The following is a 22234-nucleotide window of genomic DNA, read 5'->3' on the forward strand; positions in this document are numbered from 1 at the left end:
CCTAAAGTCCCATTCATAATTGCAATAAAAAGGAGCACATTATTTGGTGTCATTAAATTCCAACATGGAGAATTTCAGAAATTTCATGGAAAAAAGACAGAAATAGCATTCAAAATTGATAGAGTAATCAATCTATGGCCTATGAGTAATAAAACTATGGCCTATCATGTTGATATACGTAAAAAACACTCCAACATGGATAACAGCAGATTTTGATGAAAATTTCAGCAATAACAATGACTAAACAACAAGTAATGGATAGAAGAAGACGACGAATAGTAATAGAGAAGAGAAGACAAAAAGGGAACCAGATGTCCATTGGAGAAGACGATGAAGCTCTCTTGAGTTCCCAATATTCTAAAAAGATTGACATGATTCAAAGGCTCATTTAAACAAAGAAACCTGGAACTAAATTTGGAAGCCTGAGGGAGAGGGAAGACAGCCATCTCTCTCCTTTCTGCACAGCCTTTTGGGCAAGCCAACTTTCACAGTTCGCAAGACCAATGTAAAGCTGATAACGCTATTATTTTAAGTAATGCCATATCGTCACTTCATCACTCCTTTAATTTAGGCCCAAGATCCTCCAATCTCACAGTGGACTCAAACAAATAACACTAATAATTAAAAGGAAAAAGAAAGAAAATTAATTTGTAACATCAAATCTACAGGCTCTCTGTTAATTTGCAGTCCTGACATGCATCACCTACACATTTTCACAACCACGAGACTGGTATAAGATCAGCAGTCATACTTTCATTGAAAGAAACTAGTAACCTCGGGGAAGTTCAGCATGTAAACCTAAATATAACACTGCCATACTAGTCCATCAAAAATCAAAAGTGTAAAGAGATCAAAAACCTTAATAAGGATATCTTTGATGCTTTTAATAAATAAGGGTACAAACCAAAATCCACCGAACCGGTACCAGGAGCCATACCGGTCGGCACCCGGCACAATTCGGTACCAGTTTGGTAGCGTACCGAACCGGTACGGATAGGGCATGTCGGTTCACGAACTAGAACGCCCAATTTTTTTTTGAATTTTCAAGAATATTTAATTGATAATAACTTTTTAAAACTTTTTCAATGATTTTAAGACTAATTTGATTTTTTTTGGATTTTTTTTATGCTTTTTTGATGTTTCTATGATCCCGATTTAACCTAAATTATGCATTTTATTGCTTTAAAATGATGCAAATCATAAAATGATTAGTAAGATGTTGCCTGCTACAATGAACAACATAAAATATCCTCAAATCAAGTAGTGACGTAAAAATTAAAAAATAATACAATTAATTACATACATTTAAAGTCCAATATACATACCGATATCTGAAATCGAATTGAGTGGCGATGCCTCTCATAAATATCCGGATCATCAGCATAGTCAAGAGGCACATCAACCCACCCCTCTAATCAAGTGGCAGCGTAGTCTTGTACGTTCATTCTATAAGGAATGCGCACCGGGTTATAAGTACTCTCAGATCTCTCGTTGAAGCTCTAGCTCTAAGAAGTGTCCTCTAGCTGATAATACGGCTATGGAGTAGCCTATCCGAATATGCCGGCAGCAAAATTCGACCAGTAAGATGCTCCGAGCTACGTAGGATAGTAGCCACTGGAAAATGTCTAAGACGTACCATATCCATTTTCATATTCATATGAGTCATAGGCTGCATATTGCTACGGATAATAGGATTCAGTATACAACTCGAAACCTGATACATCTATGCATCCTACTGCACGTGCGAGGTCATCTACAGCTGCATCGTGTTCTCCTGAATGACCTCGAGGAGCCCGTCTCCTATATACAATTGTATCCTCGTGGGCTCTACCAAATCGTGCACCGTGGTTCCTATCTTGTGTAGCATGTGTAAACAGAGACTCACCGATGAATCAAAAACCATCCTATGACTGCCTCACAAACAGTGGTCTCCTGTCCACTCTCTTCCTGGCCGGCAGATCTATGACCACCAGAGCTGTCATCGCTACTGGTTCTGGTCATTGAATCTGAGTGTACTGACTCATTTTCAAACACTCTCCATTGGGGCTGCAGGTGCCTTTTATTTTGCTTTTTTGGTAGGCTAGGCCACTGTCTTCTTATCCTTCGTGCCCGTCTTGGCCTAGGTATATTGGAAGGATGTATGTCGCGCTCCTGACCGAGTCGGCAAAGTAACGTAGTGGCCTCGTCTAAGCAATTCTCGATCATATCTCTGAGAGAATGTCTCGAACAAGAAGTCATGTGGTGACTGGCTACCATGTAGCTGTGGCTGATCAAATGGAGAATGCGTAGAATATAGCGCTCAGCCCATTGTCCTGTATCAACCCTAGCTTCGCTGGTTACAAAACTGGTCGGTCGTAGAAGCGATCTTTGCACATCAAGCTCCAACTCCTGTTGCTAGTCCACAAACCATCCAATTATAAGATCATCCTCATCAACAACGAAAGCACAATAGATCGGATCTGTATACTTGAGCTCCACTTCCTCCTAAATGCACTTTAGCCACAATCTCAGATTGTAGTGAACATATACAAGATCATTGAGGCGCTTTTGTATCAAACGGTTTTTCTGCTTACTGTGGATGAAGTCGAAGGTGGACTAGTTATGCTTATAGCCACTTGAGGAGATCATCTGGAAGAGGATTTGGATAGCTAGCAGCTAAATTTTTCGCGAACAGTCCAAAATGAATCCACCATTCAACTACAAAAATATTAAAAAAAATGCATATAAGATAGTACCATATTAGTAACCATCTAATGCTAGATAAATGTCCTTTTGATGTGTAACATACATGGATTCATACTTTTTTTATTTACAATAGCTACCGAGACTCCAAAGCTGTCGCTGTCCTCTCAAAATATTTTAGTCTGTAAAAAAGAAGCATTTTGTACTACATTAGTAATAGAAGATACTGGCTCCATCTTGTAAATCACTTTACGGAGAGCAGCTAAAAATTCATCATCCATATTGATTCTAAGTACACTGTATTTGAATCGAGGGTTTAGATAGTATGTTGCGCATAGAGTTCGCTATGATTTTAGTAAAATAATATAAGTACAGGAGCAATCTAGTTTTCAATATTCTTGCTTACCTGCTAGATGCAAGTCCCTATCCATCTGATAGTCCCACCGTCGTTCAATAATGTCGATATACTCTTGGGCATGCGTCGGATCTGTCTCAATATTATAAGTCTTTGCCCTTTCCATCATGTGATACAAAAAGTCCATCTGGGGTTACCTCTCGCTATCCACGGCCTGAAGCACTTCATACAATGATCTGATAGCCTTCATTATTGCAGTCGCCTGCTGGCAGAATGTCTGTCTCATCACAAAGTCCTCGACACTGCTCTATTCAATGTCGGCCCTCGCATATCTACTTTTCTGCCACTCAGAACTGACAAACATCTAACGTAAGGCTGCCTTTTTCTCAAGAAGGCTATCAAGTGCAACGTAGTTGGTAGCAAACAGTGTGACGCCTAATTTCAAGATCTATCTCCCTGCATACCTTCACATCAGTGAAAGAACCGAGGTATGGTTATAAATATACCTGATGATGGTTTGGGCTGTCTCCACTATTTGATGCATCCTACGAATCTTCGCAATGTCCATCAACATGAAGTCGATACAATGTGCCGCTCCATCAAGATCTTTCCAGCGGCATTATATTACGGCCCATTATCAGTGATGACCTACACGGCATTCTCCTCTCCAACCTTATCAATCACCTCCTCCATCAGTTTGAGGATGTATGAGACGACATGCATCTGATCAGAAGCATCAACCTACTTGTGGAAGAACGTCTTCATATCACAGTATATTAGAAAGTTGTTGATGCTCCGCCTGGTAGGATCGGTTCAACCATCACACATCACAGTCAGTTCATATGTGGGCCACTTGCTCTTGTAGGAGGCAATCCATTTCTCTAACTCCTTATTACTGTCAAGAAGCTCATCATAGATGTTCTTCGGACATGAAAGATCTACATCGGGACCGGCAGCCTGTATGGCGAAAATGGCAGACCTATTGTGAGAACCTGGAACTGGACCCGGTCCACTTGACCGGCCTAGCCACCAGATTCGGCCTCACGTGCATCGCACGTGAGGGCACGGGATGAAGGGAGCCATCCCGTAGAAGAAGGATTCCCTAGTTTTTCTAGGGCGTCTTCCTCCTCTTGTGAGGCCAACCGAGAAGAGCCGCCAAACCCCCCCTCCTAGTTTGGGTTCTTCTTCCTTGGGCTACCAGCCAGGAGAGAGGGAGAGAGCCGCTGAAGCCCGCTCCTCTTCGATTCGGGTGGTCTTCCGCTACTTCCTTTGCCGCCGGAGAAGAAGAAAGCCGCCGGATCTTCGCCGAGGCTGAGGTAAGGTTCCTAGCTTCATCTCTTTGTTAAACCATTTGAAAAAAAAGAAAGAAAGAAAGAAAGAAAGAAGAGGGGAAGAAGGAGAAGGCCAACCGTCGTGGGCTCTTCTTCTTCTCCCGTCCGCATGCCTCCTCCGCGGGAAGAAGGAGAGGGCCGAATGTCACAGGCGTCGCCGGCCTCGACTTGGCCTCTCCCGAGCTCGCCGACCTCCCTTCGCGGGAGAAGAAAGAAGAAGAAAGAAAAGGGAAGGGAAGGAGAAGAAGTCGGGAGAAGAGGAGGAGAAAGAAAAAGAAAGAAGAAAGAAAGGGAAGGGAGGAAGAAAGAAGTCGGGAGAAGATTCTAGAGAAGAAGAGAAGAAGAGAAAAGAAAAGAAAGAAAAGGGAAGGGAAGGGAAGGGAAGGGAAGGAAAGAAAAGAAAAGAAAAGAAAAAGAAAGGAAAAGAAAGAAAAAGAAAAGAAATAAAGAAAAAAAAGAAAAAATAAATAAATAAAGGGAGAGGATGGTTTACAGGTATGAACCCGAATCCGAACCCCAACCCGGGGTGCTAGACACTTCTACAGGGTCGGCCCTGGGATGCTAAGATTTAAGTTTTATATATATTATGATGAATTTTAAAAGAAAAATATGATTTTTGGATATTAGGTTCTGCGAGGAATTTGTGAGATTAATTGGATTTATTGTGGATCGTGTTCAAGTAAGTAATGAACTGCCTTCTCTAGACTCTTCATTTATATAATATTATTTTTGCATCGAATAGATTGTTAATGAATTTATATGTGATTTATGAATTTTTACGAGATGATGATTTGAATGAAAAATAGATATGTGAATTGAAATTATATTTTTCGGACTATTGCTATATTTACTGTTCTTGTATCGTATATGCATATTTAGATCGGAATATGATATATCTAATATATTTAAAAAAGAATTTTGATGTGCATCAGATTTAGAACTCTCAGCCTGACTATGTTCTGGACCCTGCCAATTAGGGGTTATGCATTGACAATTTTGGCCCCACCATAGGGTATAAGTGTGGTATTCTGGCCCACTCCGCAGGATATAGTGTGGTATTCTGGCCCACTCCGCAGGGTATAAGTGCGGTTCTGTTTCTGGCCTAGCCACAGGGTATAAGTGTGGTCGTAGTTAAAGGCTGTTGAGATGAATGTGATTTATTTTGAAACAGATTCATGATTATGTATATGGATAGTTGAAAGATACGGAATTCAATGAATTTGGGTTTGAAAAAGGAATTGATTATGTTATTATGTTGATTCATCGTAATTTGTATTTATGTTTTATGTTATTATATGAATTGACTAGTTAAGGTGTTTATTTCTTACTGGGCTGTCTAGCTCATTATATAATTTCTTGTTGTTTTACAGATTTCGAGAACTAACCTATCGGGATTTTAAAATGGGAGAGCGACTAGAAGAACTGAAGCACAAGTTATCTTAGACTAGAATTTATTTACATTGATATTTTATCTTAAATTATTGTTAGACATTGTAAGGTTTTGTCATTTAAAGAACCAAGTTTTACATGCTAGTAATTTATTGTTCCGCTGCGTATTTAGAACTGTGAGACTTTATAATTTATGTCAGTCAATGGAATAAGATTGCATTTATTTCAGCTGAATTATTTTAGTTACATTTTTGAGATTTGGTTAAGATGCCTTGCATGCTCGTGGGAAGAGTTTCCTATTGGTGTGCGGCGGTTGGTGCAGACCCCCGGCTCGCGAATCTCGGGCCGAGGGCGTGACAACTTAAGTAGTATCAGAGCATGAATGGATAAATTCTAAGATAAGAAAATCTGACATGACATGAGTGTAGGTGGGTAGACACTAGGGATATTGGGATGTTAGTTTATGATGATTGTAACAACCAACCTATATACTTGTAATTAATTGGTAAGCTTATTATTGGCATGCTGCTATCTGATAGATATAGGTCAGGATGCCTCCACGTCGGATGAGAAAGACTGCTCGCGGAGCTACTGATAAGGCACCAAACCCGCAAAATAACAGCACACCCCAACAAGTTGGTAACACCCCTCAGCAGGAGAGAGTCGTCAATCCTGCTAGTAATACTCAAACAAGACAACAAGAACCGGGCTTAGGCCAGGTTATGCAGACTTTAGTTGGTATGATCCAGATGCAACAACAGGTGCAACAGCAACAGGTTCAACAACAACAAACATCGTTGCACCATGCAGGACGAGAAGAGCAGTGCGAGCAGCATAGTAATATAGCTGAGTTCAAGAAGCTGGCTCCTCCAGCCTTCAAGAGGACTACGGAGCCTTTGGAAGCTGACAATTGGCTTACAGAGATGGAGAAAGCGTTCGCCGTTCAGAGATGCCGGGACAACGAAAAGATTCTTTATGCATCATACATGTTGCAAGGTGAGGCATTCAACTGGTGGCGGATGTTGGAACATAAATATGAGCAAGATAGGGAGCCACTCACTTGAAAAAGATTTCGAGAAGCATTTTATGATAAGTATTTTCCTCGGAGTGTAAGGACGCAGAAAGAGCAGGAGTTTATTCATCTAAAGCAAAGGAATATGACCGTTGCAGAATATGAAGCTAAATTTACCGAGCTAGCCAAATTTGTTCCAAAGTTAGTCGAGGATGAGCTAGATCGAGTGCATAAATTTGAGATGGGACTAAAGACTGAAATTAGAAAACAGGTGGTACCTTATGAATTGACTACCTATGCAGCTATGGTAAATAAAGCTTTAATAATTGAAAGGGAAGTAAATGATGAACGGTTGGCTTGGAAAGAAATCAAAAGAAGAGGAACAGGTCAAATGAATTTCAGGGGCAGAGCAATGAAAACACCGAGAGTTCAAACAAGAAATCAACGAGTGACAACCCTAAGCAAATGAATATCAATAAATGTTCTAGATGTGGTAAGGCTCATGCTGACAAGGATTGCCATTGGAACACCGGTGCCTGTTTTAGATGTGGCAAGATAGGTCATAAAATTGCAAACTGCCCACAAAGAAACGAGAATAGACCTACTCAGGCAATGGAAGGAAGCCAGGGGCCAAAGACTCAAGGAAAAGTATTTGCACTTACACAGCAAGATGCACAGGCTTCTGAGGTGTTGACGACAGGTATTAATCTAGTCCCAATATTTATTTCTAATTATTGTCTAGCCATGTCCACTGCTCTTTGTTAGACAACTCATTATGTTGCTAGAAAAGATAAAATAGTTACGCAACAATTTTTTTTTTTGATTAATTGTCAAAAGAAGAATATGAACTTTTAAATTTCGAAAGTGTTCACGCGGATTAAGATAATAATGAATGTACCAATAAGTAAGTAATTCTAAAAAAAAAAATTCTAGACTTGACACGAGTATGTTGAGGTTTAAATCAGTGTGTGCAGAGGAAGTGTGGTGAATGGAATTATTTGACGTTGGTCAGACAAGATGACTTTGATTTGATGAGTGTTATTTCATGATTTGGAAGAAGTATTCTCTACTTTTGAACTACATGTATGAAAATTTCATGGACGAAATTTCTTCTAAGGGGGAGAGGATGTAAGAACCTGGAACTGGGCCCGGTCCACTTGACCGGCCCAGCCACCAGATTCGGCCTCACGTGCATCGCACGTGAGGGCACGGGATGAAGAGAGCCATCCCGTAGAAGAAGGATTCCCTAGTTTTTCTAGGGCGTCTTCCTCCTCTTGTGAGGCCAACCGAGAAGAGCCGCCAGACCCCCCCTCCTGGTTTGGGTTCTTCTTCCTTGGGCTACCAGCCGAGAGAGAGGGAGAGAGCCGCTGAAGCCCGCTCCTCTTCGGTTCGGGTGGTCTTCCGCTACTTCCTTTGCCGCCGGAGAAGAAGAAAGCCGCCGGATCTTCGCCGGGGCTGAGGTAAGGTTCCTAGCTTCATCTCTTTGTTAAACAATTTGAAAAAAAGAAAGAAAGAAAGAAGAAGAGAGGGAAGAAGGAGAAGGCCGACCATCGCGGGCTCTTCTTCTTCTCCTGTCCGCATGCCTCCTCCGCGGGAAGAAGGAGAGGGCCGGCCGTCACGGGCGGCGCCGGCCTCGACTTGGCCTCTTCCGAGCTCGCCAACCTCCCTACGCGGGAGAAGAAAGAAGAAGAAAGAAAAGGGAAGGGAAGGAGAAGAAGTCGGGAGAAGAAGTTGGGAGAAGAGGAGGAGGAGAAAGAAAAAGAAAGAAGAAAGAAAGGGAAGGGAGGAAGAAAGAAGTCGGGAGAAGATTCTAGAGAAGAAGAGAAGAAGAGAAAAGAAAAGAAAGAAAAGGGAAGGGAAGGGAAAGAAAAGAAAAGAAAAAGAAAAGAAAAGAAAAGAAAGAAAAAGAAAAAAAATAAAGAAAAAAAAGAAAAAAAAATAAATAAATGGAGAGGGTGGTTTACGGGTATGAACCCGAATCCGAACCCCAACCCGGGGTGCTAGGCACTTCTGCAGGGTCAGCCCTGGGATGCTAAGATTTAAGTTTTATATATATATTATGATGAATTTTAAAAGAAAAATATGATTTTTGGATATTAGGTTCTGCAAGGAATTTGTGAGATTAATTGGATTTATTGTGGATCGCGTTCAAGTAAGTAATGAACTGCCTTCTCTAGACTCTTCATTTATATAATATTATTTTTGCATCGAATAGATTGTTAATGAATTTATATGTGATTATTGAATTTTTACGAGATGATGATTTGAATGACAAATAGATATGTGAATTGAAATTATATTTTTCGGACTATTGCTATATTTACTGTTCTTGTATCGTATATGCATATTTAGATCGGATTATGATATATCTAATATGTTACAAAAAGAATTTTGATGTGCATCAGATTTAGAACTCTCAGCCTGACTATGTTCTGGACCCTGCCAATTAGGGGTTATGCATTGACAATTCTGGCCCCACCACAGGGTATAAGTGTGGTATTCTGGCCCACTCCGCAGGGTATATGTTACGCCCCCGTCCCGAGATCGCGAGCCGGGGGTCGCGCCAACCGCCGCACACCCGTAGGAAACTCTCCCCACGAGCATGCAAGGCATCTAAACCAAACACCTCAATTATGAAATTCTAGAATAATTTAATAGAATAAATGCAATCTTATTCCATTGACTAACTCAAGACATAATGACTCACAAGTCTAAATACGCAGCGGAATAATCATTTACCAACATGCAGAAACCTAGTTCTTAAAATAACAAAAGTCCACCAATCATAATAAATGTCCATAATAACAAATCAACTTAAATAACCCTAAATCTAAGATAACTTGTGCCACAAATCCTTCTAATCGCTCTCCCATTTTGAATCTCCAATAAACTAGTTCTCGAAATCTGTAACACAACAAGAGATGGTATAATGAGCTAGACAGCCCAGTAAGTAATGAACACTCTAGCTAGATAAATCAAGCAATAATATGTGGAAAATAAATAAATATGCAGTTCCAAAGTATAAGTCATATTTCTTAAATTCAAAAGATTCTTTTCGCGGTTTCAAGATTCTTTCACATATTCAATTCATCTTGTCGATCCTGGACTATGACCACATGTTCCCTGTGGCAGGGTCATCAACACCGACTATTCTTCTTGCGGTGAGTCCTTCAGGACAGTCAATTGCCAACGTATCTGCCCCCATTGGCAGGGTCCTCAACATAGCCAGGTCGAAGTTCATTTTGTCCTCTATTTCATATTCCAATTATATAAAAGAAAACGTACAGTGTCAAACCGAATATTGTTCATATCTTAATTTCTTTCAATTTATGAGATCTAACTCAACAGCCAGGAACTATGACCACATGTTCTCTGTGGTAGGGTCATATCACCGACTATTCTTCTTGCGGTACCAATGTATTAGCCCCCATTGGCAGGGTCCTCAACATAGCCCGACTGCAAGCCTGAATCTATTTCAAGTCATAATCTTTTCTTATATTATGTTTAATGTTCCAAACCAAAGGGTACAATGTCAGAGTAATTAAACACAATTCGAACCAGAAGCAAATACGTCCAATCAGAATCATACAATATTCTAAAATACACATATAATCCATGCATCAAATTCGAAATCACGAACAATTCAATTCGTAAAACATATACATAGTTTGCCGATAAATCTAGTAAAGAGGTTACATCACTTACCTTGCAAACGCGATCCACAACAAATCCAATTAATTCTGCAATCCCTCGCAGAACCTAATATTCAAAACCATATTTTCTTTTAAAATTCATCACAATATATATATAAAAACCTAAATTTTAACATTCTCCCAGGGCCGACCCTGCCGAAGTGTCTAGCACCCCGGGTTCGGGTTCGGATCCGGGTTCATACCCGTAAACCACCTTTCCTCTTTTTTTTTCTTTTCTTTTCTTTTTCTTTTCTTCTTTCTTTTTTCCTTCTTTTCTTTTTCTTCTTTCTTTTTCTTCTTTCTTCTTCCCTCTCCCGACTCCCTTCTTCTCCTTTGGTGAAACAGGGGACCCCATGACCCCCTGTCGCCGCCCCCTCTTCTCTCCTCTCGATTGAACCCAAGGCGGCCGCGGTGGCTGGCCTTGGCAGCGGCAGGAGGTGGCGGAGCAAGCCCGGCCACCCCCGGCGATTGGCGGCGGCGAACACGCCGACGGCTAGGGCAAGCCGTTTTAGACCCAAATTCGGCGATCGTCCGGCCCCAACCCCCAACACATCATGACCAAGCATCAAGCAAGGAGAAGGAGAAGTTTACCTTAGCCCTGACGAAGATCCGGCGCCTCTCTTCTCCGGCGGCAAGGAAGAAGGAGACCACCCGGTGCTGTGGCTCCTCTCTCTCTCTCTCCCTCTCTCCCTCTCTCTCGGTGGCCACACGAAGAAGACCCTCCCCCCTTTGCGTGCGGTGGCTCTCCTTCGGTGGGCTCAAAGGAGAAGAAGGAGAAGGAAGCCCTAAAACAAGGCTCCTCCTTCTTCTTCGGGATGGAGGATCCATCCCGTTGCCTCACGTGCGTTGCACGTGAGGTCAAGTATTGGGACTGGGCCGGTCAAGTGGACCGGGCCCAGTTCCAGGGTCTCACATTCCCCCGTCCTAAAAAAAATTTCGTCTCCGAAATTTGCGTACCTGCAGTTTCAAAAAGTTGAGGGTATTTCTGTTTCATCTCATCTTCCAGTTCCCAGCTAGCTTCTCTTTCTGAATGATGGCTCCACTGCACCTTGACATAAGGTATAACATGGTGTCTCAAAACTTGATCTTTTCTGTCCACTATCCGCACTGGATGCTCCTTATATGATAGATCTTCTCTAACTTGTATAGGCTTAAGCTCCGTGACATTACTTGGGTCTGGTATATATTTCTTCAACATCGAGACATGGAAAACATCGTGTACACCAGCCAAAGAAGGCGGCAGGGCAAGTCTGTAAGCCACCTTACCAATTCTTTCTAAGATCTCGAACGGACCAACAAATATGGGATTCAATTTTCCTCGAATGTCGAATCTTGTAACTCCCTTTGTAGGTGATATTTTAAGAAATACATGGTCACCAACTTGAAATTCTAATTCTCGTCTTCTATTATCCGCATAACTCTTCTGTCTACTTTGTGCAGTCCGAAGGCGATCTCTGATTAGCTGAATTTTCTCAACTGTCTGTTGTACAAGTTCAGGGCCCAACAATTTTCGTTCACCAATATCATCCCAACAAATTGGCGAACGACATTTTCTTCCGTATAAAGCTTCATAAAGCGCCATCTGTATACTACTCTGATAACTATTGTTATATGCAAATTCTATCAGAGGTAGATGCTCATCCCAATAACCCTTCATATCTATGACGCAAGCTCTCAACATATCCTCGAGAATCTGAATGGTCCTCTCAGACTGACCATCGGTCTGAGGGTGAAAGGCAGTACTAAAACATAATTTTGTCCCCAAAGCCTTATGCAAGCTTTTCCAAAATTGTGATACAAATCTAGTATCTCGATCAGACACAATGGATACTGGAATACCGTGCAGTCTCACAATTTCTTTAATGTATAATTTAGCTAGCCTTTCCAGGCCGAACCCAACTTTGATAGGTAAAAAGTGTGCCGATTTGGTTAGCCTATTCACTATCACCCATACTGCATCATTAGAATTGGGAGTCTTTGGCAGTCCTGTTACAAAGTCCATAGAAATTTGTTCCCACTTCCATATTGGAATGTCAAGAGGCTGAAGCGGCCCTGCAGGTCTTTGGTGTTCAGCTTTAACCTGCTGACAAGACATTGTGCCACGAATTGAGCAATTTCTCTTTTCATGTTGTTCCACCAATACAATTCCTTTAAATCTCTATACATCTTAGTTCCTCCTGGGTGCACTGTATATCCAGACTGATGGGCTTCTTTAAGAATTTCCTATTTGATTTCTAAATCCATAGGTACACAAATTCTATTCCGATACCTCAAAGATCCGTCCTCATGAATCCTGAATTCAGATATATCTCCTGCTTCTATCGACTTCCGAATCTTCAATAACTGCTGGTCATTACCCTGAGCTGTCTTGATCCTCTCTATGAGGGTCGGCTGAACCTGCATATAAGCCAGTTGAGTCCTTGTGCCAGGTACTCGGATTTCTAGTTCAAGTTTCCTCACATCTTCCAAAATATGTAGTTGGCTAGTAATCAAAGTAGCCATATTTCCTATTGACTTTCTGCTCAAGGCATCTGCAACAACGTTAGCTTTTCCAGGGTGTTAATTTATCGTTAGATCATAGTCCTTCAACAATTCCAGCCATCTTCTTTGTCTCAAATTCAATTCCTTCTGGGTAAATATATATTTCAAACTTTTGTGATCTGTAAACACCTCGCATTGCACGCCGTATAGATGATGTCTCCAAATCTTGAGAGCAAAAATCACAGCTGCTAACTCCAAATCATGAGTAGGATAATTTTGCTCATAAGGTTTTAATTGTCTAGAGGCATAGGCTACTACCTTACCATGCTGCATCAAAACACAGCCGAGTCTCTTCCTTGAAGCATCACTATAAATTGTGAATCCATCATCACCTGTAGGTATAGTAAGAATAGGTGCTGTAACCAATCGCCTCTTTAATTCCTGAAAGCCTCGTTCACATTCTTCAGTCCATTCAAACTTAACTCCTTTTTGAGTTAAGCGAGTCAAAGGTATAGCTATAGAGGAAAATCCTTCCATAAATCGTCTGTAATAGCCTGCCATTCCTAGAAAGCTGCGAATCTCAGAAACATTAGTAGGCCTATTCCATTGTACTACAGCTTCCACTTTTGCTGGATCCACAGAAATCCCATCTCCGGATATGATATGCCCCAAAAACGATATCTCATTCAACCAAAACTCACACTTCTTTAATTTAGCATAGAGCTTCTCCCTCCTTAAGAGTTGAAGTGCGCTTCATAAATGTTCCTCATGTTCTTCTTTTCCTTTTGAATAAATTAAAATATCATCAATGAACACCACCACAAATCGATCTAGAAAAGATTTAAATATTCTGTTCATTAAGTCCATAAAAGCTGCTGGGGCATTCGTCAATCCAAAAGGCATCACCAAGAATTCATAATGTCCATAACGAGTTCTGAATGCAGTCTTGGGTACATCTTCCGCTTTGATCTTTAGCTGATGATATCCTGTGCGGAGATCAATCTTAGAGAAAACATGTGCACCTTGCAACTGGTCAAATAAATCATCTATTCGAGGCAAAGGGTACTTGTTCTTTATAGTGACTTTATTCAATTCTCTATAGTCAATGCAGAGTCTTATGCTTCCATCTTTCTTTTTCACAAAGAGCACTGGAGCTCCCCAAGGTGACGCACTAGGTCGTATAAAACCCTTGTCCAGTAAATCTTGCAACTGATCTTTCAATTCTTTTAATTCAGCTGGAGCCATTCGATAAGGAGCTTTAGAAATCGGACCTGAACCGGGTACAAGATCAATAGTGAATTCGATTTCTCTGTCCGATGGCAATCCTGATAACTCCTCGGAAAAGACGTCCGAAAATTCATTCACTATAGGAATATCCTCTATCTTTAGTTCATCTTGTTGTATATCAATTACTGAGGCCAGATAACATGTGCATCCTTTCCTTAACATTCGTCCAGCTTGCAAAGCCGAGATAATATGAGGAAAAGCAGTTCCCTAGTTCCCACAGAAACTGAATGCCGGTTCCCCCAGAATTTGGAAATTTACCCTCTTGCCATGACAGTCCACTGAGGCATGATAGGTAGCAAGCCAATTCATCCCCAGAATGACATCAAAATTCCGCATATCAAGTACAATTAGATCCACAGGTAACTCCCTATCTATTATTTCAATTTTGCATGCCTTGCATATAACATCAGTGCTCAACATACCACCTACTGGCGTCTCCACATAGAACTTAGTGGTCATAGATTCACACAATATATTATGTGTTTTGATAAAGCTTGAGGATATGAATGAATGTGTGGCACCCGGATCAAATAAGACATAAGCATAAATATCGAATACGGGAATAGTACCTATCACCACTGCATTAGAAGCTTGTGCATCCTGCTGTGTAAGTGCGAACACCCTTCCTTGAGTCTTTGGCCTCTGGCTTCCTTCCATTGCCTGCGTAGATTTAATCTCGTTTCTTTGTGGGCAATCTGCAATTTTATGACCTTTCTGTCCGCAATAAAAACAAGAACCTGTAACCCAGGGACAATTTGCAAATTCATGATTACCGCCACATCTTGAACACTTTCCATTCTCATTTTTGGGATTTCTATCTTTATTTGGCTTCTGAGCTGGATTCTTGAAATTCTTGTTTCCCCCTTTAAATTCAGCAGGTCTGTTTCTTTTCTTTTGGTTTCTTTCTCTTTCAGCAAAAGCTTCGTTGACTTCCCTTTCAATGATTAAAGCTTTATTCACCACAGCTGCATAGTAGTCAACTCATAGGGTACCACTTGCTTCCTAATTTCAGTCTTCAATCCCATCTCAAACTTGTCACTCAGTCTTGCTCATCCTCTACCAATTTCGAAACAAATTTGGCTAGTTCTGTGAATTTGGCTTCATATTCGGCCACTGTCATGCCCCTTTGCTTCAAATGGATAAATTCTTGTTCCTTCTGTGTCCTTACACTCCGAGGAAAATATTTATCATAGAATGCTTTTCGAAATTTATCCCAAGTGAGAGGTTCCCCATCATGCTCAAATTTATGCTCCAACATCTGCCACCAATTAAATGCTTCTCCCTGCAACATGTATGATGCAAACAAAAGTTTTTCATCGTCCCGGCATCTTAAGACAGCAAATGCTTTTTCCATTTCTGTAAGCCAATTGTCTGCTTCCAAAGGTTCTGTAGTCCCCTGAAAAGCTGGAGGAGCCAACCTCTTAAATTCAGCTATGCTGCTACGATGTTCACACTGTTCCCCTCGTCCTTGTTGAGGCTGTGTCTGGAGCAACTGTGCTTGTTGTTGGAGCAACTGCTGTTGCACCTGCTGTTGCATTTGCATGAGGCCCACCATGGTCTACATAACCTGGCTTAAGCCCGGTTCCTGTCCCGTTTGAGGGCTCATGACTCCCTCCTGCTGAGGGATACTCGTAGCCCGTTGGGGTGTGCTGTCAGCATGCCGGTTCGGTGTCTCATTCGTAGCACCAATAGTAGTCTTTTTCGCCCGACGTTGAGGCATCCTGACCTATATGCATCAAATCACAGCAAATTCATAAAAAGAAAGCTCACCAAATTAAAATATATATTTTTTATAAGAATAATCATCACATTCTTTACATCTAACGTCCCAATATCCCTAGTGTCTACCCACCTATACTCATATCGGGTATGATCCTTTGTCTTAGATTCTATCCAAGTCCGCTCTGATACCACTTAAGTTGTCACGCCCCCGTCCCGAGATCGCGAGCCGGGGGTCGCGCCAACCGCCGCACACCCGTAGCAAACTCTCCCCACGAGCATGCAAGGCATCTAAACCAAACACCTCAATTATGAAATTCTAGAATAATTTAATAGAATAAATGCAATCTTATTCCATTGACTAACTCAAGACATAATGACTCACAAGTCTAAATACGCAGCGGAATAATCATTTACCAACATGAAGAAACCTAGTTCTTAAAATAACAAAAGTCCACCAATCATAATAAATGTCCATAATAACAAATCAACTTAAATAACCCTAAATCTAAGATAACTTGTGCCACAAATCCTTCTAATCGCTCTCCCATTTTGAATCTCCAATAAACTAGTTCTCGAAATCTGTAACACAACAAGAGATGGTATAATGAGCTAGACAGCCCAGTAAGTAATGAACACTCTAGCTAGATAAATCAAGCAATAATATGTAAAAAATAAATAAATATGCAGTTCCAAAGTATAAGTCATATATTTCTTAAATTCAAAAGATTCTTTTCGCGGTTTCAAGATTCTTTCACATATTCAATTCATCTTGTCGATCCTAGACTATGACCACATGTTTCCTGTGGCAGGGTCATCAACACCAACTATTCTTCTTGCGGTGAGTCCTTCAGGACAGTCAATTGCCAACGTATCTGCCCCCATTGGCAGGGTCCTCAACATAGCCAGGTCGAAGTTCATTTTGTCCTCTATTTCATATTCCAGTTATATAAAAGAAAACGTACAGTGTCAAACCGAATATTGTTCATATCTTAATTTCTTTCAATTTATGAGATCTAACTCAACAGCCAGGAACTATGACCACATGTTCCCTATGGTAGGGTCATATCACCGACTATTCTTCTTGCGGTACCAATGTATTAGCCCCCATTGGCAGGGTCCTCAACATAGCCCGACTACAAGCCTGAATCTATTTCAAGTCATAATCCTTTCTTACATTATGTTTAATGTTCCAAACCAAAGGGTACAATGTCAGAGTAATTAAACACAATTTGAACCAGAAGCAAATACGTCCAATCAGAATCATACAATATTCTAAAATACACATATAATCCATGCATCAAATTCGAAATCACGAACAATTCAATTCGTAAAACATATACATAGTTTGCCGATAAATCTAGTAAAGAGGTTACATCACTTACCTTGCGAACGCGATCCACAACAAATCCAATTAATTCCGCAAATCCCTCGCAGAACCTAATATTCAAAACCATATTTTCTTTTAAAATTTATCACAATATATATATATAAAAACCTAAATTTTAACATTCTCCCAAGGCCGACCCTGCCGAAGTGTCTAGCACCCCGAGTTCGGGTTCGGATTCGGATTCATACCCGTAAACCACCCTTCTTTTTTTTTTCTTTTCTTTTCTTTTTCTTTTCTTCTTTCTTTTTTCCTTCTTTTCTTTTTCTTCTTTCTTTTTCTTCTTTCTTCTTCCCTCTCCCGACTCCCTTCTTCTCCTTCGGTGAAACAGGGGACCCCATGACCCCCTGTCGCCGCCCCCTCTTCTCTCCTCTCGATCGAACCCAAGGCGGCCGCGGTGGCCGGCCTTGGCAGCGGCAGGAGGTGGCGAAGCAAGCCCGGCCACCCCCGGCGATTGGCGGCGGCGAACACGCCGACGGCTAGGGCAAGCCGTTTTGGACCCAAATCCGGCGATCGGCCGGCCCCAACCCCCAACACATCATGACCAAGCATCAAGCAAGGAGAAGGAGAAGTTTACCTTAGCCCCGACGAAGATCCGGCGCCTCTCTTCTCCGGCGGCAAGGAAGAAGGAGACCACCCGGTGCCATGGCTCCTCTCTCTCTCTCTCTCCCTCTCTCCCTCTCTCTCGGTGGCCACACGAAGAAGACCCTCCCCCCTTTGCGTGCGGCGGCTCTCCTTCGGTGGGCTCAAAGGAGAAGAAGAAGGAGAAGGAAGCCCTAAAACAGGGCTCCTCCTTCTTCTTCGGGATGGAGGATCCATCCCGTTGCCTCACGTGCGTTGCACGTGAGGTCAAGTATTGGGACTGGGCCGGTCAAGTGGACCGGGCCCAGTTCCAGGGTCTCACAGTATAAGTGCGGTATTCTGACCCACTCCGCAGGGTATAAGTGCGGTTATGTTTTTAGCCTAGCCACAGGGTATAAGTGTGGTCGTAGTTAAAGGCTGTTGAGATGAATGTAATTTGTTTCGAAACAGATTTATAATTATGTATATGGATATTTGAAAGATCCGGAATTCAATGAATTTGGGTTTGAAAAAGGAATTGACTATGTTATTATGTTGATTCATCGTAATTTGTATTTATATTTTATGTTATTATATGAATTGACTAGTTAAGGTGTTTATTACTTACTGGGCTGTCTAGCTCATTATACAATTTCTTGTTGTTTTACAGATTCCGAGAACTAACCTATCGGAGTTTTAAAATGGAAGAGCGACTAGAAGAACTGAAGCACAAGTTATCTTAGACTAGAATTTATTTACATTGATATTTTATCTTAGACTATTGTTAGACATTGTAAGGTTTTGTCATTTAAAGAACCAAGTTTTACATGCTAGTAATTTATTGTTCCGCTGCGTATTTAGAACTGTGTGACTTTATAATTTGTGTCAGTCAATGGAATAAGATTGCATTTATTTCAGCTGAATTATTTTAGTTACATTTTTGAGATTTGGTTAAGATGCCTTGCATGCTCGTGGGGAGAGTTTCCTACGGGTGTGCGGCGGTTGGCGCGGACCCTCGGCTCGCGAATCTCGGGCCGGGGGCATGACACCTATAGTACGTATTGTCTGCCATATTCGCTAGAATGTGGCTCAAGTGGAATCAGAATCCAATAGCTCGCCACATATCCTTCTTATCCTTCTTCAGCATTAAGTCAACCCTCTACTACTTCAAATCTATGCTGAAGAAGGCATGTGGATCTACATCATGGATTGTTACTGCCAGTGAAATCTCTCTAGATGACTTCTTTTTGCTACCAAAAGCCTCCAACATAAATGCAATTTGGCCACTGCCTATTTAGCCTTTGATCTTCCTTCTAATAGCTTGAATCGGTGTTGTTTTTGGAATATTTGGAAAGCGGAAGCGGTGGAGAGAGTAGTCACTTTCAAAATGCTGTTAGGAAGGCCTTCAACCTTTCCAACAGACATCTTTAAAGCATCAGGTGCAGTCCACAATGTCAACCAGATTCGAAACTAGGTTGACTCGGTGCGAACCGGCCAGTTCGCACTAAGTCTGCACCGAACCGACTGGTTCCTGCCTATTCCGACCGGTTCAGAACCTTACCGGCCAGCTCCAGTCGGTAAAGGACCAGTTCCGGCCAGCTCGATAGAGCTTCCGGCCGGCTCGATAGAGATTCCGGCCGGCTCGATAGAGATTCCGGCCAGTACGGGGCCGAAACCAAATGTATTAGACAAACCGACCCAGTTTCGCACTGGATCGGTTCGGCCCGGTTCGGCAGATCTTGATCCAAACACATTTCTATCCAAATAGTACTATACAAGTTTCATCCAGTACAAGACGTATATGATCCATTATCACTCAATCCAATAGAGAAGGCACATGGGAACGAAATTAAGATTGCCAAACCAAAGTCTTCATAATCAAGTGTTTGATAACCTTAATCTAAAGATGTGAAGCTTCATAAGCATTTTATTTCAATTATCAATTAAGCACTAACTTAAGCTTCTGAATAATTTCAGTTAATGAAATGATCAATGAGGAACCCATTTATTCTCAAAAATTAACAAATAAACATAAATTGGGAATATCTAAATATGGTCCTCTTTTTACACAAAAAAAATCGTCAACATGTGTGCAGAAAAGTTTTTTAGTATGTGAAAAGCCATCTAGAGAATAAGTTTTAAAACTATTAGAAAGAAAAGAAAAATGCATGGAGAAGAGGCCTAAACTAGAAAATGATATAAGAATCTCTAAAGAAGACCATCAGCCAGCTCCAAAGCCACTACGTATGGTCTAGAATGCTTCCTGAGGTCTATATGTTGGTGAAGCCTTCTCCATTAGGTTCAATTCAGCAGTAATGTCTCCAACAATAATCTTCAAGACCCAAGATTAGGCCCAGAAAGTGCCCCAGCTCTGAATGTTGGTAGGAAGCCTTCTCCATGAGGTTCAAGTTAGCAATATTATCTCCGAACTGTCAGTAAGGTTTAGCTGAACTTAGAAAGGTTCATTTCTTTCCTTCTCCAATGTGTTCTTGCTATCTTTGTGTTCAGATATGTCCAAACAACCTTGGACGTGTAAGTACTACCTAATACATTTATCTGAAAAAGGAATATGCAGGAGCATGGTAACTCATTGGAGTATGAAGATGAGGTAATTTTCTCTTATGATGTTGACCTTAATAATTGGAGGATCTACAGCTTTATTTTCATTTTTTTCCAATTAAGGCTTTACCTTGGCCTAACATCTTTACTACAAAAAGATCTTTATTGCAGCCATGACTGATTGACCTTGTAAATTAAAAGGTTTCGGTAATTAGTGTGTAAAACTAAAAGCAGAAAAATTTGTTTCAGGAATTAGGCCGGCCTTTTGGGGATTAACTGATAAGTGATAGACAGATAAAGGATAATGATATCTAAGTCAAAGTAATATTTGATAGATGATCCTGCTAACTTTTTCTTTTTTTTGATATTAAAGTCACATGGAAAAATGTTAAACAATCTCAAGATCATTGAAATGATTTCTTCTTGGAAAAAAGGTAGCTAGACAGAGCTAGAACAGCACAGTCAATTTTGAAATTAAAAAAAGAATAATAAGCATGTTAATGTGTTTTATTGTTAAAGCCAAGGTCCGCCGTACCAGATCTGGTATGCGTACGGGTCGCCAACCGGACCGGTACGATTCTCCGCCGCCGGGCTCCACCGCCCCCCCGGCCTCCGCCGCCCCTCCGCGACTCTCCGATGGCGGCCATAGGTCTCCTCCCTCCCTCTCTTCCCCGTGCTCTCTCTTCTTCTCTTCGTCTTCTTCGTCTCCGGCACAGAACCAACCCGTACCAGTTTTCACGGCTCCGGCATACCGGTAGCTGGACGGACCGGTTCGTACCGACCCGTCCCGACCGGTACGGGCTGGTTCGGCATACCATGGATAGAGCGGTACCCAAGTTTGATGAATAATAACATGCATTTCTGAGAAACATTATCTTAAGTATCCATCATGTTGAAAAATATTTCAAAACTAAAATAAAATAAAATGCCTTAATAGGAAGCTTATGGCGAATGTAGATATGACTTGGATGTATAGCAACTTAACAATTTAGTCAGGCCCCTGATAAGAAAAGCAAGAATGTCAACTCGGGTGAGCAATTTGTTTAAGGAGAGGAAGCTTCTATTGCTAGCCCTTTCTGGAGAGAAGCTTTATTGGGAGCCAAGGAACCCCACCTCTTTATTTTTTCCCTTTTCCTCTACCTCTTCCTTTCTCTCCCCTTATCTCCTCTCCTCTTTTCCTTCTTGCCCCTTTCTTCCACCTTTCCTAGGTAGAGGATTTCTCCAATGCCCTTGCATCACCGCGACGCTAAGTGCAAGCCTATTCAAGATGATATGGAGGGCCTAGCTTGGAGGGCCAGGAAGATGAGCCATCCAGCTATGGATCAATCCTAATATCTAGCTTTCCTGGACCGAGCCTAAATATTTGGGCTAGTTTTGTTCTCTTGCTAGTTCCTCCTCTTCTCCTTTTTTTTTCTCTTCTCTTTTGAGTTTTCTACTGCTTCTGCTCTTTTATGTTGCTCTTGTCCCATTTCATTCATCAATTGAATACAAGGTGTGTTGCCACTTTTTAGCTGAAAAAAAAAAAAGACTAAGGAGAGCTTAAACTTGACTAGGATATCCCATTGTTGAATTCTGTAAAGAAAATTTATAGTAGAGCTAAAACTTAATTGAAATTTGGAGATTTGGTGTTTAAATTTTCAAGAAGTGTAACTAGAAGAGGAACCTTGCAAGATATTGGAGTAACGGAAGATTTATTAGACCAATTGTAATATTAAAATTTGTTCTGAATATGGTTCGTATAGAACAAAGACTCTACTTTTGGGTTTTGATATATGGATT

At 41.3% G+C, this 22234-nt stretch overlaps 1 protein-coding gene across 25 annotated transcripts in view; it reads right to left on the minus strand.

Moving 5' to 3' along the window:
• LOC113461511 (uncharacterized) overlaps positions 1–22234 on the minus strand; it is a 137457-nt gene that overhangs the window by 93545 nt on the left and 21678 nt on the right. The window contains exons 1-2 of one of the 25 annotated variants that reach the window (XM_089925757.1): positions 17913–21186; positions 17334–17388 (exon numbers count right to left, since the gene is read on the minus strand). The exons of 22 other annotated variants lie outside the window; for them this stretch is intronic. In XM_089925757.1, the coding sequence (XP_089781883.1) occupies positions 17334–17388; positions 17913–18154 (297 nt within the window). In that variant the 5' untranslated portion in view covers positions 18155–21186. Of the gene's footprint in view, positions 1–14797; positions 15956–17333; positions 17389–17912; positions 21187–22234 lie in introns of those variants that run through there. 2 more of the 25 variants (XR_016396626.1, XM_089925763.1) reach the window with 2 other exon arrangements.

The sequence above is a fragment of the Phoenix dactylifera genome, chromosome 10 (genome assembly GCF_051530095.1).
Source record: "Phoenix dactylifera cultivar Ajwa chromosome 10, Ajwa_hap1_PhDact_Kaust_v1.1, whole genome shotgun sequence".
Classification (NCBI taxonomy): Eukaryota; Viridiplantae; Streptophyta; class Magnoliopsida; order Arecales; family Arecaceae; genus Phoenix; species Phoenix dactylifera.